At 43.4% G+C, this 16,003-nt stretch overlaps 1 protein-coding gene across 1 annotated transcript in view; it reads right to left on the reverse strand.

The window, feature by feature from the left end:
• Nucleotides 1-12,891: 12,891 nt before the first annotated feature.
• The window catches only part of LOC138488297 (multidrug and toxin extrusion protein 2-like), a 624,530-nt gene continuing 621,418 nt past the window's right edge, over nt 12,892-16,003 (reverse strand). Inside the window, exon 17 of the mRNA XM_069615180.1 lies at nt 12,892-13,615. Within this exon, the coding sequence (XP_069471281.1) occupies nt 13,392-13,615 (224 nt within the window). The 3' untranslated portion in view covers nt 12,892-13,391. The remainder of the gene's footprint in view (nt 13,616-16,003) is intronic.

Below are 16,003 nucleotides of genomic sequence, written 5' to 3' on the forward strand. Positions count from 1 at the left end.
AGCTATCTCTGTACCTGCTCTGGCAATCCCTGACATAGAATCTGATAAAATACTGCCACTGATTTTCCCCACGGCTGCCGCGTTTCAAGAGTCCACTGTTCCCGAATACTTTGAATGTAAGCAAGCAGATCTTTGTCATCTTTCATTTTACGGGCCATAAGTGCACCCATATCTGACATATCAGGATACTGTACCCTGTGCGCTCTCCAGACATCTGCCCTATAATTGTTAAATGGCACGCTGTGTTCTGTGCTGTGACACTTTAATATCCTGCTCTTGTCTAAATGTCATCAGCCCTTTCCCCAATAATGGCTGCTAAGAGACCCTTAATGTCCCCTATTGCTAACATAGTTTCCTAAATCATAGATCCATTTTCCCACACCTGTCGTTAAACTGGGAAGTTTACACCTTAAATTATCCTTATCCATTTGTGTCTAAGGAATATACTGCGGTCTGGCCCCTCCTTTTCTCCAATAAAGGGAACTGCGTGAACCCAAATCCACAATTGGTTCCTATCGTCTGCCTATCCATAGTGGGGACAATGGTTCCTGGTCGCCTTCTACCTGGCAACAACCTCAGCCTGCTCAAATAGGGTGGCGAGTCTCCTTCTCGCGATGCGATTGTCCTTTAGTGTGGCTCTGGGTACGCTATATAATCCGGCGTTCTATCTTTAGGCTGCTCTAGATCAGACCATCTCACTTCCTTGTCTGTCTGCAGACATCCCTCGGGACTACATACACCTTTTTCCCTCTTCCCCACAGAAGATTTCTCTCTCTTCATCTGACATATCTAGTCCCCAACTAGTATGGCTCTCTTCTTTTTCACCCTTATCTAAAGTCAGCCTGTCTAAGGACAAGGCTCTGTGCTCAATACTTAACAGGTCTATTTCTTTGCTTTTTGAATGGAAGACCAGGGACTGTTCTCCCTTCCCTCGGCTTCCCAATGTGGTTTTCTTCTCTAAAGTCTTGATAGACTTTATCGATCCTATCTCTGATGCTCCCTATGTCAAAATTCTCCTCTAGGGTTACCCTAGATAGCCCCGACGTTGCTCCCTGTGATGGGAGGAACTCCTCTATATTGCTCCATGATATTACTGGACTTGGTTCCATTAACTCTTTCTGAATGCGATCAATGTCCCGCTCCATTTTTCTCCTTTTTCACTCCTTTTCTTCATCTAACTCTCTTTGCTTTCTCTCTTCCCATCTATTTGTATTCTTTTATCCCTTAATTTCTGTGCTTCCTCCTCCCCTCTCTTCCTTTCTTTCCTGTTTCAGTCTTTGATTGCTCTCTGTTGTCATATTTCTTTTGCTCCTCCGCCCTTTCTTCTTTCTTTTGTTGTTCTTCCTGATACATCTGTTCTCGTCTCTGCCTACTCTTCCTCTTATGTTCATCCTCTTTCAATCGCTTTTCTCGTTCTTTGTCTTTTCTGTCCTGCTCGTCTTGATCTTCCCTTTGCCTAACTTCCTCAATACTTTTCCCATCAAGTTTGAGCAATATCTGTCCTCCCATCCATTCATTTCGTATGAGTGTCACCTCGTCAGCGTTCTCCTTTTCTCCTTTCCATCTCTTAATTTCTCGTTCAATGTCTGTGGTTACATTCAATCGTTCGCTTTTCTCCTCCTTGTTCCGTAAGATCTTAAAGATCTCCTTTCTTCTAGTCTCTTCTGGACTATCGTCAGTGCTATAAGCAGGCGGTTCATATATTGGGTTACTATACCCTGCTGGCGTTTTCAGCTCCTTCAACGGATACAATCCTGTGCTTTCCATATCAATGCTTTTGACTTCAAGCGAGGCAAGGGTAGCAGAAGGCTGAACACCTTCCTCCTTACACTGATTAAGCATCCAGTCCTCAGGTGGTGGATCCTCTCTCTCTTCCTTATGCATCTTCGAGAGCTCTAAAATAGCTAACCTCTTCTCCAATTTCTTCCCTGTGTATGCAGCGCGCACATATGTGGTTATGAGTTGCAATACCGCTTTTGACAGCGATCCCCCTTGTGGCCATGGCATGAACATTTTGTCTGCTTTATCTTTTACCCATTCCGCACTATACTGTTTAAGTTTAGGCACATGTTTTGGCAGCGTCTTAAACAGGTGCATCAGCGGAGTAATATCTCCCATTGTGACGAGTCTCAATGGACTGTCAATACTTACCGTCGTTAACACAGATACATTTCAGAAAAACAACAAATATGAGCGCGCTCCAACCTTCGCCGCTCAAAGCCTCTATTTCTCAATTATCGCAACCTACTTTTCGTTCGGCGCTGACAATGACTAAAAAAAAGGTAATAACTTTTTATGTCTAGTTCAACTTTACACAGCTTATTCCTGTCGCTCTTGGACACCTTTTTTTATTTACAAAAATAAACTACATGTAGACAGACAAGCTAGTCGACTTTTCACATATATACCATGATACTCTTTTTTTCCTAGCCCCTAAAATACTCCAATTGGAGTTTGAGTGATTCCATATCATAAACCTGTTTATGTGCTGCCTATTTATACCCCGATTGGAGTTTTGAAAGGACTCCTTCTAGACCTGCCTTGAGATAGGAGACCGGGCTCAACAAACGCTCCTCATTTCCTTTTAATGCTCCTCGTTATTTTAAACCACCCCGTTACTTTTCTATATTACCTCAATTCAATTCCCTTATTTTGTCAGTCCCTTCAATCTACTCAACATTCGCTCTTCAGTTCAAGACCTTCTGTTTCGACTCCCCTCCTCCAATCGACCACCGTCGCCTTCTGCCCGCTCAGCACCTCTGGAAACCAGGAGGGATTTCGTCAAAGAGGGACCCATCCCACCTATATCGATCTTCTTGCAAGTTTTCTATATCGGCCGCTCTCCACAGGAAACTTTGCAATCTTTTGGCTAGATGGCGGAGGGTGTCCGATCATCCGAAACACTGGAAACCTACTGGTTGATGGGTACTCTAACCATCCTATCTCTGTAACCACGTGAACCCGTAGGCCCTTTAAGCCAGGTAACGATTTATTAAATGGATGGGGATGCAGAATTTACTCTGACACCAATAATAAGACCGACTCAGGAAGTTGGCAAAACGTAGCTGTTTTATTTGCAATGATCTAAATCAGAGTTCGCCCAAGTCTCTCAACGTTTCACAAGAAAAAATACACTTTTATAACAAAAACTCATCATCAGTGATGTCATACTACATGGCAAAATAATAAAACTTACTTGAGGTTGTGCTAGGACTAAGGGTAAGATCTAGGTATACTTTCTATGTGGGATAGGATTGTGATTGGTTCTCTATAGTCAGATGGACAACTATGCCCACCCCTAGTGCAAGTCATCTTCGCTGCCATCAAATATATGATGTTTCATTGGCTTTCAAACTATACGGCTCTTTGCTATGTGGCCCTCTATGATTGGTTGGCATGCTTGTGCCCTTCTGGAATATTCCACTTGCTAGCAGCACGCAAGCTGGTGCCCAAGGTGCTTGTGGGTGGACTTGATCATGCCTTCCCACCCAATTAGCCCATCATCCAACATCACTCCTTCTGTCTGCCATTTGAATTGTCTTTAAACTCGGCCTTGCAAAGTATCACTACGCCTGAGAACAAAAGGGGGTGTGAGCATAGTCTTATCTTCAATCTCGATGTGGCTTGCCCAACGTCTATTTCCATCTACACCATGTGACAAGAGACCGTGTTTTAGCTCCTTCCTCGCATTTCATACTATTAAATGAATAAAACTTGGCACTCATAGTGTTTTTCCATTGCACCTCAAACAGGAGCTTGCCTTGCTTCTCACGTTCATTGCATCTTCTCGAATAGATAACCAGTTTCTTGGCTGCCTCAACCCTTGACACTGGGCCAGACAAGCCTTCCCGATTCTTCCTTCATCATCAGCCGTCTTTCTTTGCTGCGCCACACTTTCAGCCCTTTCTGCTCGTGGGGTCCTAGTTTGCTAAAAAATTACATGGAACATCCAGATTCTATACAAACATATATATATATATTGGCGTCACCGCCTGCAGTCCATTGACTATTATAGCCAGCCTTCATGATTACTTAGTATACTTGCGTTCCAGCATCTGTACAGTCATAAAGCAATTTTCATTTTCTTCAGTGCTCTTCGCATTTGCAATCTTCAATCCCGTACATTAAATGTTACTCAATTCATTTACTTTGTCACCAGATTCTTTAAGGTTCATATACTTTCTTCCTTGGCATCTCTTCCTGGTGTGTCATCTCTGCTTCATGTGACGTCACCAGTCTCTTGCCCTTGTCACTTCACACTTCTTCAAGAACCTCCCTTATAAGGCTGTAATTTCTCCACAGGTATATTATGTAGGGCTTTCTCAATGGATACCTCGCTTCGAGGATTCTTCGTGGGAGTGGTACCATAATCGGTGTTGTGCATGTCGCAATTTATGGCTTCCAACATATAGGAAGAATGGGGCGGGACTTCCGGTAGAGGCATTTGGCTCCTCCCCTACTGAGCAATTTGACCCCTGTAGGTGTCCTGCGGACTCGCTTTGATGCGGCCTCTTACAGCTGTCACTTTCGGGGGGCCCCTATCTGCTTTTTGCTCAGAGACAGATGGAGCCTTTGAGTAGGGGTCATGGCTCACCACTGCACTCCCTGGGTTCTCGCGGCCCCCTCCACCTAGTTCTGTGTTGGGGGGATATTGTACCTGGAGGAGGGGGAGCCTCTTCCACTAATGCACTCCTGTGTGCAGTAGATCAATTGTGTCTTCCTTCCCTATCTCCCATGCGGGGGGAGGGGTGCCCGTAGCCCTTGCATCTGGCGTAGTTACCGGAGCGAGTGAGCCATTCCCACGTGGCCCCCCGCTCATCTGTAGGCAGCTGTGGACAGTGTCTTTTTCTGCAGCCAAAAGAGTCATGCTTCCCCTGCTGCCCGGGTCATAACTTTCAGTGCTGGATATCCCTCACGAACATCTCACGGGTCCACACGGGGCCCGCAGACCGGCTTGCTTGTCCACAAAGCTGCTTGTCCACAGGGCATGGGGCGGGGGCGCACAGGCTACGGCGCAAGCACCTCACATTCCTCCTTGAGGGTCACTCCTGGGGGCGGTGGGGGTACACTTTCTGGATGCACGCTTTCTGAATACACGAAGGTTAAATTTCATGATGATGCTTATAAGCGCCCAAGGGCGCGCTGCAATAATAGGCCCCTGTGGAGGACTAGGAACACATCCTCACTTGTCGGTGGCTATCTTGGAATGCAATGTTTGTTTTTAAAACTTGTTTTTAGTGTTGCTTGATGACTTATACATTTGATTTTTGACTGACTTATTGGTCCAGTGCTCTATAAAATCATTTGTTGATATGGTTTATGTTTCATAAATATCATACATTTAAAAAAAAAAAACGTTATTTGTACTAAACATCTGCTGATAACGTCCTTGGCACTACATTCACAATGCTAAAGGCGTTACGAGCACACCCTTAATGCGTATATGGTTAAGTGCAGTTAACAATGTACAAAAATGCATGCAGCAGCTGAAGTGTTAAGCCTGGTTAAACTGTCCTTGCGTATTTCACTAATAAGCTAAGAGTCAACAAGAATGTTTCTATTAAATAAATCATCATTACGATTTCTCAAATAATATATCTTGAAAAGAAACGTTTTTGTTACCAAGCATTGTAATGAAGTGTGAAAAAGAAATATGTGACTTTATTGAGGAGGGCTTGTCGAAGGTCACGGCCTTCGTATTACAGTTACAAAAATACATTTCTATTTGTGCTGGCACATGCTGTTAATTGCTGTCAATTTCAGAACATACTCGTCAAGAGAAAGATAGCTCAGTGAGATAAGCACTAGCTTCTGAGTTCATTGTGCAACATACTGGTCCAAGGATTGCATCCTAGAAGTGACAACTCAGCCTTGATCTTTCTGATATCCATGAACTGAGTACCGGTGACATGTAATAATAACCTCTGCAGTATGGGTATGTGACTAGAGACCTTCCTCAAAGACTACCCTTTGGAACAGGGCCTGCAACCTATGGCTCTTCAGATGTTTTGGACTACAAGTCCCCTGATCCCTCACCCTTGACTAAGCCAGCAAAGACTTGTGGCTGTCATAGTCAAAATAACAGGCGCGCCAAAGGTTTCAGACCCCGCCTTTAGCGGCTCACTCTGGAATCCCAATGAACAAGCCCTGATTGTGCCATTTAAAAACACTGTTCTGCCACCACCCACCACCAACCTCTACCACAACGTTAGGGTGGTGACTCAAGGTAATCAAAAACACCCAACAGAAGAAATAACAATTGAAAGCCCATGACCCCATCTTGAAAGGCTGATCCAATCTATTGAATCATAACTCATGGTGCCAGCCTCAAAATGCTTCCTGCAAAAGACTCACCATTAACCATACTAATTTCTCTTGACATATTCCCACGACAACTGCAGCCAACATATAACCAGAATTCAGCCTACTGACAATTATCTCAATCGGCCTGAGGATAACAACTGCTGCTAAAACAACTGTATGCCCTGCCATGCTTCATAGAATTGAAAACCTTGGTATTTGTTTATTTATTTGACCAGCGTGCTGCACTTAGTTGATGCCATGAGGGTGACCAAGTTATGGATTCTAGGCGATTGTAGAATGTGTTCCACTACAGGGAATGCAGGTGTTGGCAGACTGCTGCCTTATGGTTAAGTGGGTTCTTGAATGTAGCCACTTCATGATAGCTGGAAGCATGCAGAATACATCCACCATAATTTATCAACTTAGATGTTTTTAGAATTTTGCTGAATATAGAAATTCTAGTTTTTCATTTTACTACAACCAATGCATTTGTCCTCTACAACCTCTATGACGCTTTGCACAACACGTCTGCAATAAGAATGTACCTACCTTTCAAAACAGAAATTTGAACTGTAGCTACACACATATAATCCCCTTACCCGCCCCTAGCTTATTCCCCTACTGTATATCTCTCCACCCACAAATATGCCATTTAGATATAGGTGGCTAGCAGAGGCTCGGCCATGCCCTCATAACCTTTAATGGCCATTATGAACACACGCATACCCACACATCCGAACTTTCCCATACTACAGACTTTGGTCCCTCTGAGGGCTTTCAACATACAGTGCGTTCAGACCAAACCCATGGTGAAAGGTGCGATACAAATGACAAAATGAAATGTATTTATTTCTTTATTTATATGCAGGAAGAACAATGTTCTTTGGTTTATGATTGCGCGCTCGCCTATCCAAACTGTATGAGTTAGCGGCTAAATAAATTGAACAATTAAACCACCTAAAAAAGTGCCTACTCCAGAAAGTAACTGCAGAGCCCAATACTGTCTCACCATCACAAAAGACCTACACTGAACCGTACTAAACGGACGAACAAAGATAGTCCTAGCACCACCCCCACATCAGAAAGCCACCGACCTAACATTAAAGGAGCTCTCATAAATGCTAGGTCTTTAGTTGCCCATGCAACCGAAATATCAGATATCATACTAACAGACAACCTGGACTTCTTGGCCATCTCAGAATCTTGGTTACATGATGCGGCAGGCCCTGCCCTATCGCTGGCAGTCCCCGATAACTATACTATCTTGTGAGCAGATAGACATATCTCTTGAGGTGGAGGAATAGCAATTATAGCCAAGACCAACAAGCAGATAGACATATCTCTCGAGGTGGAGGAATAGCAATTATAGCCAAGACCAACTTAGACATGAGAATTGTCACAACACCCACTATGAAAACTTGTGAATGCCTCACAGTCAAAATCGCCACTGCCAATTCACAAACACTAAATATCTTTCTTATCTATAGACCACCAGATAAGAGCTTGGCTTCTCCCAGAAAGTTAACTCACCCACGGATAATAAAGGTTGAATCCTCGACTGGATAGCAGAATATAACTGCGAGGTAAATATCACGTCTATTGCTCCTCAGATCTGGACAGACCACCATCTCTTAGTATTCACATTGGCAACTAACCTAGCCACGGCCCAGTCCTCGCTTGCCCCACCTTCACTTACGAGGAACAAAAAAATCATGACAGTTGAAGAATTGCTGCCCCATATAATACCTAAACTTAATTCTGTATCGGACAATAAGGACCCAAACTCTCTAGTCGAACAGTACAACGAAGTCATGAACTCAGCCCTTGACAATATCGCACCGCTCAAATTAAGGAATAGCAAACCTAAAAAACACCTTAACTCTTGGTTCACCCCTCACTTAAAAAACCTTAGACTACTTAAAAGAAAGCTTGAAACTGCTTGGAGACTCTCCCCATCAGCAGAAAGCAAACTAAACCTTACTAAGGTCTCAACCCAATATAAGAAAGACATCCTCTTAGCCAAACAGGAGACTTAAAATAACAGAATATCTCAATCCAAATCTAGTGTCAAAGAATTGTTCAGTATTCTGAAAGAACTGGAAACACCCATTGTACCACAAGAAAACTGCATCAAAGACAAAAAGTGGTTCTCCAGTATCCAACACGCCTTAACTAACAAAGTCGCCAATTTACAAACCAAAATTTCCCACAAGAAAGCCTCGCTAGCACCTCAAACTCCTCAGAGCATACCTCCCCCACCACATTATAAACAAGAAATACGCTTTAGCTTCTATAAAGTATCGACCATTGAGGTGGAGAAGGTCATACTGGGACTTAAATCGCCCAATTGCAAAGGTGACCAATGCCCGGCACAACTTATTAAGGATGCTGCGAGAAAACTCTCACCCTTCATAACTAAACTTATCAACTCTTCATTCACTACCGGTACTGTCCCAAACAACCTGAAAGAATCCTGGGTACTGCCATTACTGAAAAAGCAAACCCTTGACCCTGCCATTCCCATGAACTTTAGGCCCATCACGACTGTGCCATTTCTTCAAAAAAATTTAGATGAAGTAGCCTATATTCAAATACAGAACTTCCTGGAATCTAACTTCCTACTAGGATCTCGTCACTCCTCCTTCTAGACCTCTCGCTGTATTCGACTTGGTTGACCACAAAGTCTTATGCAGCTACCTAGACTCCACAGCTCACTTCTCTAAGGAGGCTATAACCTGGATCGAGTCTTTTCTGAGCAACCTCACCATGAGAGTCTTCTCTCCATCGGCCTCAGCAGACTCTATCCCTATAACCTGGGGTGTACCACAGGGATCCTGTGTGCACCTACACTCCACAATGTATTCACTAAGCCCCTCTTCGACGAAATTGACAATTTGGGTATCGCCTACACGAACTATGCAGATGATACCCAAATCCTCCTTCTGCTTTCAGGAGATTATGCCGTGGATCTGGCTTTGGTGAATAGAATTTACAGCATTGTTCAGGCATGGATGGCCACCCATGGACTATGCCTGAACGATGACAAAACTGAGCTTATTATCTTAGGCACCCCGACCCACATATCCAAATTTAGCCCAGATTATGCCAACTTCACTATTGATGGCAACAACATAAAAGTAGCAAAGGAAGTGAAGACCATAGGGTTTTACCTAGACGCCACCATGAACTTCTCTAAACAAGTCAACTCCCTAGCCTCTGCTACCGCATACACATGCAAACTTAGAGCCAGTAAAAAATTCCTCTCCACCGACAGCAGCCTTACGCTCGCCAGGCCCCTCATACTTTTCAAAGTGGATTACTGTAATGCGCTCTACATTGAAGCGAATAAACAGACTATCCACAAAATACAGGTTCTCCCGAACAATGCCTTGAGAGCAGCACTCAAAATCAATAGAAATGAGCATATTTCCTCTACAAGAAGAAAACACAAATGGTTATCCACCTTTGATAAAATCCAATTTAAGATTACCTCCCTTAGCCACAAGTGCCTTAATAATAATGCACCGCCATACCTCAGGGACAGAATCTGGAAAAAAAAACCTTGTCCAGACCTACTAGAACAGTCAACTCTAATTGCCTCCAAGTACCACGATTCAGACTCTCTACTATCAGAGGACACAGTTTCCCAGTTAAAGCTGCGCAATTGTGGAACTCCCTACCTCCTGGTATTAGAGAACCCCAGCCCTTCTCTAAATTCAGACAGAATCTGACCAACTGGCTAAAAGAAAATGATAAATAATCACTCTGACTAACACCCTCTTGACACACCTTACTCACGCCCACCCTTCTGCTTACTGATTCGCTTACTATGTGCTAGTCCACTTGGACTCCTTTCCTGATGTATTGCGCTCACTTTAATTCTATGTTACTTGATCATGTAATTTACACTGTATATACTGATGTTCTAGTGTATATTTTTTCCTGTATTTCATGTACCCATGTACCCTGTAACTAAGCTGAACATGTTCTTATCTTCTGCGCCCTGATGCCCCTGGGTCTGGTGTGCATTATAAATAAACTAAACTAAACTAAACATACAATAGTTAAGAAATCAGATTTGATGGGAAGCAGTGAGCTCCTTACAATGGGGTGAGTTTGAGGGGCATTCTCACCAGGTTGTGGAGGGGTGTAAATGCAACAGTCACTGGGGACAATACCTAAGTAGAGAGACATGGATTAAGGAGAGTGAACATTGGACATTTGTAAGTGCAAGTTGGCCGTATGGCCAGCTGTCCTTGGGATTCGACCATGATCGGTAAAGTGCTAGAGAGGAGGCAGAAGAAGTGAGGGACAGAGGCAGGTTAGATGCAAGGGGAACATTTTAGCAGGCAGATGGGGTTTTTAGTTTAAGAGGGTAATTCAGAGCCAAGGAGGTAGGCTTTTAGTTTGGTTTTGAACAAATGTGTGTGGACTGTTTCTCAGATGTCCAGGGGACGAGAATTCCATGCAAGTGGAGCAAAAAGAGAGAAGGAGCGGAAACGAGAGGAAGCACAGGGAGAAGAGGGGCCTCAAGGGTAGTCAAGGAGGCAGAGCAGAGATTATAAGAAGACTTGTAGAGTTGACTAGAGGAGGACAGATGCAGTGGTGCCTTACCGTGGATAGATTTGTGAAACAGGAGACATTTTTTTTAATCTGGCCGTTTTGCATCGTAAGCCATCCAGCCTGGTGACGGTGCAGAGAAGTAGATGTGCAGTGAGGGAGTTCAAAGAGAGTCCTGATAGCGGAGTTAATGATCTTATAGACAGGACAGAAAGCATAGTTGGGGAGACCAAAGAGGATGCTGGCACAGTAGTCCAGTTTAGAGAAGACAAGAGTGGTTGGCGGTGTAGAAAGGAAGGAGGTTTCCCGATTTTCCTAATATTTAGGAGGTTGAAGCCAGCTGCTTTTCCAGTTGTGGAGATGAAAGTAGAGAAGGTATGAGAAGGGTCATAGATGACGCCAACTTTCTAGTTGAAGAAGAGTAGGGGAGAGGGTCAGGTGGGAACTGGATAGGCAGAGGAAGAGAGGATAGAGAGCTTTTGGAAAAGAAGAAGATCACCTTTGTTTTGGTAGAGTATAACATCAAAGAGTGCGAAGCTATGCAATATTTAATGGCACAGAGACAGTAGGACATTTTGATACAGAGATCAGAGGAGAGATCAGGAAAAGAGAAGAAGATTTGGGTGTCGTCCGTGAAGAGTTGGTACAAGAACCCAAAGGAGGTGATTAGTGCCCCAAGATCAGAGGTGTAGAGTGTAAAGTGGACCCAAGACAGAGACCTGTGGAACACCAACAGTTAGACGAGTGAGTTGAGAGGTGTTGCTGCTCCAGGAGCCAGAGAATTGGTGAGGGGCAAGGTAGGATTCCGTCCAGGCATGGGCTTCATTGCGAATCCAAAGAAAAAAGAGAGTATTGAGGAGATCAGAGTGATTGACAGTGTCAAATGCAGAAGACAGGTCAAGAATAATTAGGATAGAGGATAGGTTGGAGTGCTTAGCAGCAGTAATGAAGTTGGACACATTCATGAGAGCTTTTTCTTTGGAGACACAGGAGCAGAAACCTGCTTATAAGGGGTCTCAAAGGTTGTGGCTGACTATGAAATTAGTAGGACGGTTCAACACAACCCTTTCAAACACTTTAGAGTAGTGCGGAAGGAGAGACACCGGGTGAAAGTTAGCTGATAGGTTTGGGTCAGCCCCTTGCTTTTATAGGAGAGGGATAACTCTGGCTGTTTTGGGACACCTACCTCTCACCCATCCAGCCCAAACCCTATTAGTCCCCCACTAGCACTAAAGCAATCACGTGACAGATATGATACTCCAAAAATATTGCCTTCACACTGATGCCAGGACATTCAGCATAATTGCACTAATATACAGACATGTCACCCATGCAACACACATGATGAATGATAGGATGGCCCATCTCAAATCATCACACAACCATGTGCTTACTAATTCTAGTAACACAAATTCAATGTGTTAGAAATATGCCCACACATAACGTTGCTTGACACCGTGGCTCTTCTCTTCCTTTTTGATCAACATTTCTTTGATCTACTACCAATGATTACACATGAACCCCTACTACCACAAGCATACATCCATCCATTCCACCCCCTTGTACCTTTCCAGTTGTCTGTTGTTTGTTTCTATCATGCGCCTGCATCTCTTATCCTCACACCATTTTTATTATTTCCATTCCACCTCACAGCACAGTCTAGTTCACCCCAGGAGGCGGCGCAATACATGAATATATTGTCAGGCCTCAATGCTATAAGATGTTCTGGTGGGGCTGGACACAGTATAAGAGATTGTGTTCCTTTTGGATACAAAATATAATGCTTATTTTTATGAGGCACAGCTATTGTTCGTTTGATCGCAGAAAAATTGAATAGTTCAGTAGTGGGAATACAGATAACCTTGCATCACAAAAAGAGACCTATTGCACAGTGAAAGGTGCGCCCAACCCACAGCCCAAAAAGGGTCAGCTGACTAAAGGTTATTTGCACAGGACAAAGAATTGACAACCTGCAAAGGACTCATTCCCAGTACCATATTTCGTGATATGAAAATGTCTAGTCTGTGATGGTGTTTAATAACAGTCATAACAGTTTATTGTTGATGTGTGTCTTGCACCTGAATCGCAACATAAATAGTGACATTTTTAAAAATCCTACATTACAATAAATGCATTTAAAATAATGATATCATGTTCAATTTCTCGTCCCAATAAAATGAGCTTGTATTCGGAGCTTATTGGCAGGTGCTCTGGGGGCATGTTTACCAGCCATATTTGGGGGGAGCACAGCTCCTAGTGATTGAATAGCGTTGGAATTCCACTTGTTACCTCCCTCAGTAGAGTTCTGGTCTCCTCCAATGTGATTGGTGCATAATGGCAGATCGGTTCTAAGTCAAGGCACCAGTACTTTTTTTGATCTGTGCGAATATGGCAATTGGCACCTTTGGGTCAGGCAATATGGCACCCGGTCATTTCCCGCCTTTCTTGCGTAGTTAACACTGATTGCTTCCCTGTAGTGGAAATATCTCTTGATGCTACTAAGGCTCACACGCATTGCAGTTGTTCTTCTAATTGTGTTCTACTAGGAGCCTTACTAAGATTCCAATTATTAAGAGAACCACTGGCGCAGTGATGGCCAATCCGCGTCGTAAAATCAACGTCTTCACCGGCAGGAAATCTTTGTTTTTTGGCTCATCGCTTCCTGAACGCATGTCCTGCAGTGGTAACTGATCCGACATGGTGCTATTTTGCAAACCCTCATGAATAATGATTGCACTATTCGTATCCTCACCTGCAAAACATGAATAAAGCATATGTTAGATTTGCATAATCACAGCTAAGAACAGGGATATGTTACAAATCTTGATATTTACCATAGGAGAATCATGGCACCATGCACATATTAAGAAAGGGAGGTGTGGCTGAAGGTTTCAAATTGTGATGAAAACAGAAAACAAAGTGCAGCGTTAACAAATGTTTAGAGGTGCACATTTCTGCACTTCACAATGTGTAGAGATGTGAGTTTGATGAAAGCTCTCGTTTTTCTTCACTGCCATTGAATCTACAAGCAGAGGACAATCCAACCTGCAGACAAATCTACCACCATTGTCTGCACTCTAGGATGCCTCTACTTACATTACATCCATCTGCAAATAGAGATGCCATCTGTATTGCTCTAACTCCCCCTGCTTGAAGTAATTTACAACTTGTGATCGACAATTCCTACAAAGTGGGCCAGCCAACCCAGAGTCAATGCCTCCAACACCCTCAAGCCCAATTACAATTTGCACTCAATAACGCCAGCGGGAACAGAACATCACCTGCTCACCAGGGTAAAAGGCCATCAGCAACCACATAGATCACAGGCACTCACAACTGCCCCGCACTAAGGGTCACCCACATGTAACATATACACCCATCAGCACCTTAATAATCATTGCCAAATCCACCCCCCCCCCAGAGAGAATAGAGTCAACGTAATCTCAATACTTTCAAGAATGGTCTAATACGTACTGAGGTTTTGCCTGCTTGATTCCGGGACCACACCATAGATGCCCGCAGAGTGGTGCTCGCCCAGAGGAGTGATTACGACCCCCCTGCACCATATCTATACCGACCCGATGATTTTTTGGACCGGATGATTGTCGATAATTACAACTGATGACAATGCGGCCCCGGGAGTGCATATCATGAGCTGGATGGTGTAACTAGCTGCAGGCTTAATCAGGCTGCTTGTACAGCGTAATTCTGAGTCGCTATGGAGCCACTTTCCAACTTCACGACCGAAGGTGTTTTTTCTTGTGAAGAATCTCCCTAGCCCATGCTTGATAGCCTTAAGTAAGATGTGTGGCACCTACCTCCCGCTGGATCAGAGGCCATGCTGACGGCTTAAGCGCCAATCTAGCTGCTCTTATTCATTTGATCCAGTGTCTAACCTTTACACTACATTAATAGTGTGTGATTTTTGGTAAGACCAGGTATTGACCGGGAAACCCTGCACTTAGAAAGCGGTTTTTAGCCGTTTTTCTCCTTTTATAGCCTTCAAAATTGCACAAACAAGTTTTTAATGTGAAGAAAAAATGCTCCACAGAGCTGCGCCACAGCGTATATTTGTGGAAACTGAAATTTATTGATTATAATGCCCTTTTCGATAACATGTGTTTCGACACACCAGTGTCTTTTTCAAATCAGGACTGGTAATAAAAACTAGTGAAAGTGTAGCCGAATTCACAATGAAAAACATATATCAGAGATCATAATGCATAATCAAACACATGTAGAAGTAAACCATGAAAACAAAAGATGAAATTACATTAAAAATAGTCAGAGAAAAAAAGGGAGGGGTGAAGGGGCAGGAGGTTCAAGGTAAGAAAACAGAAAGAAAAAAGGTAAAGAACAACAAAATATTAGTACATACTCATAGGTCATTATCTAGTAGTGTTTAAACAAAAACATCAATCTTACTTAAGATGATAGATATAGAGGTTTGCCCATGGAGGCCTTACCTATATTCCAAATCAAAAGTCTTCAATTCAGTAGAACAGAAAATCATGGGTTAAATCCTCCTGTTTTGATTCATGCCAAAATATCACATTTTAGACAGTAAATACATGTGACTCGTCATTTAAAACGTCCAAAATTGGCAAAGTCTCCTATATTACATATTATTTAAACTATGGGCCTCATTCCAACCCAGGCGTTAAGGGGTTTACGGCGCCGTAAACTGCGCCGACCCTTAACGCCTGATTACAAGGTCCCTTAGCGCCATGGTGAGTTTAACGCCTGCTTTTTGCAGGCGTTAAAATCCATGGCGCTAAGGGACCTTGGAGATAATTACGGCACTGTAATTTACGGTGGCGTAATTATCTCCTTCCCCACTCCCATTATGCCCTATAGGGCAAAAATGGGAATGGGGAAGGGTAAATGGGAAATGGGGATTTACCGCCCCACTCACCTTGGAATGGGGCGGTAAATCCGCCAACCACCATGGCGTAAACGTAACTTACCGCCTGGGTTGTAATGAGGCCCTTTATGTTTAAGTGAAAAAAACCTACAATAGTGAACTACCCGAAATTAAAATAACCTCAATTATACAAATTAGTAATTTTTTGTAAGAAAGTGTTCATGTAAATACTGGATGAAATCCTAACCTGATAGAATAATAAATAAGATAAACAAC

Source organism: Ambystoma mexicanum, chromosome 9 (assembly GCF_040938575.1).
Source record: "Ambystoma mexicanum isolate Mex_15411 chromosome 9, UKY_AmexF1_1, whole genome shotgun sequence".
Lineage (NCBI taxonomy): Eukaryota > Metazoa > Chordata > Amphibia > Caudata > Ambystomatidae > Ambystoma > Ambystoma mexicanum.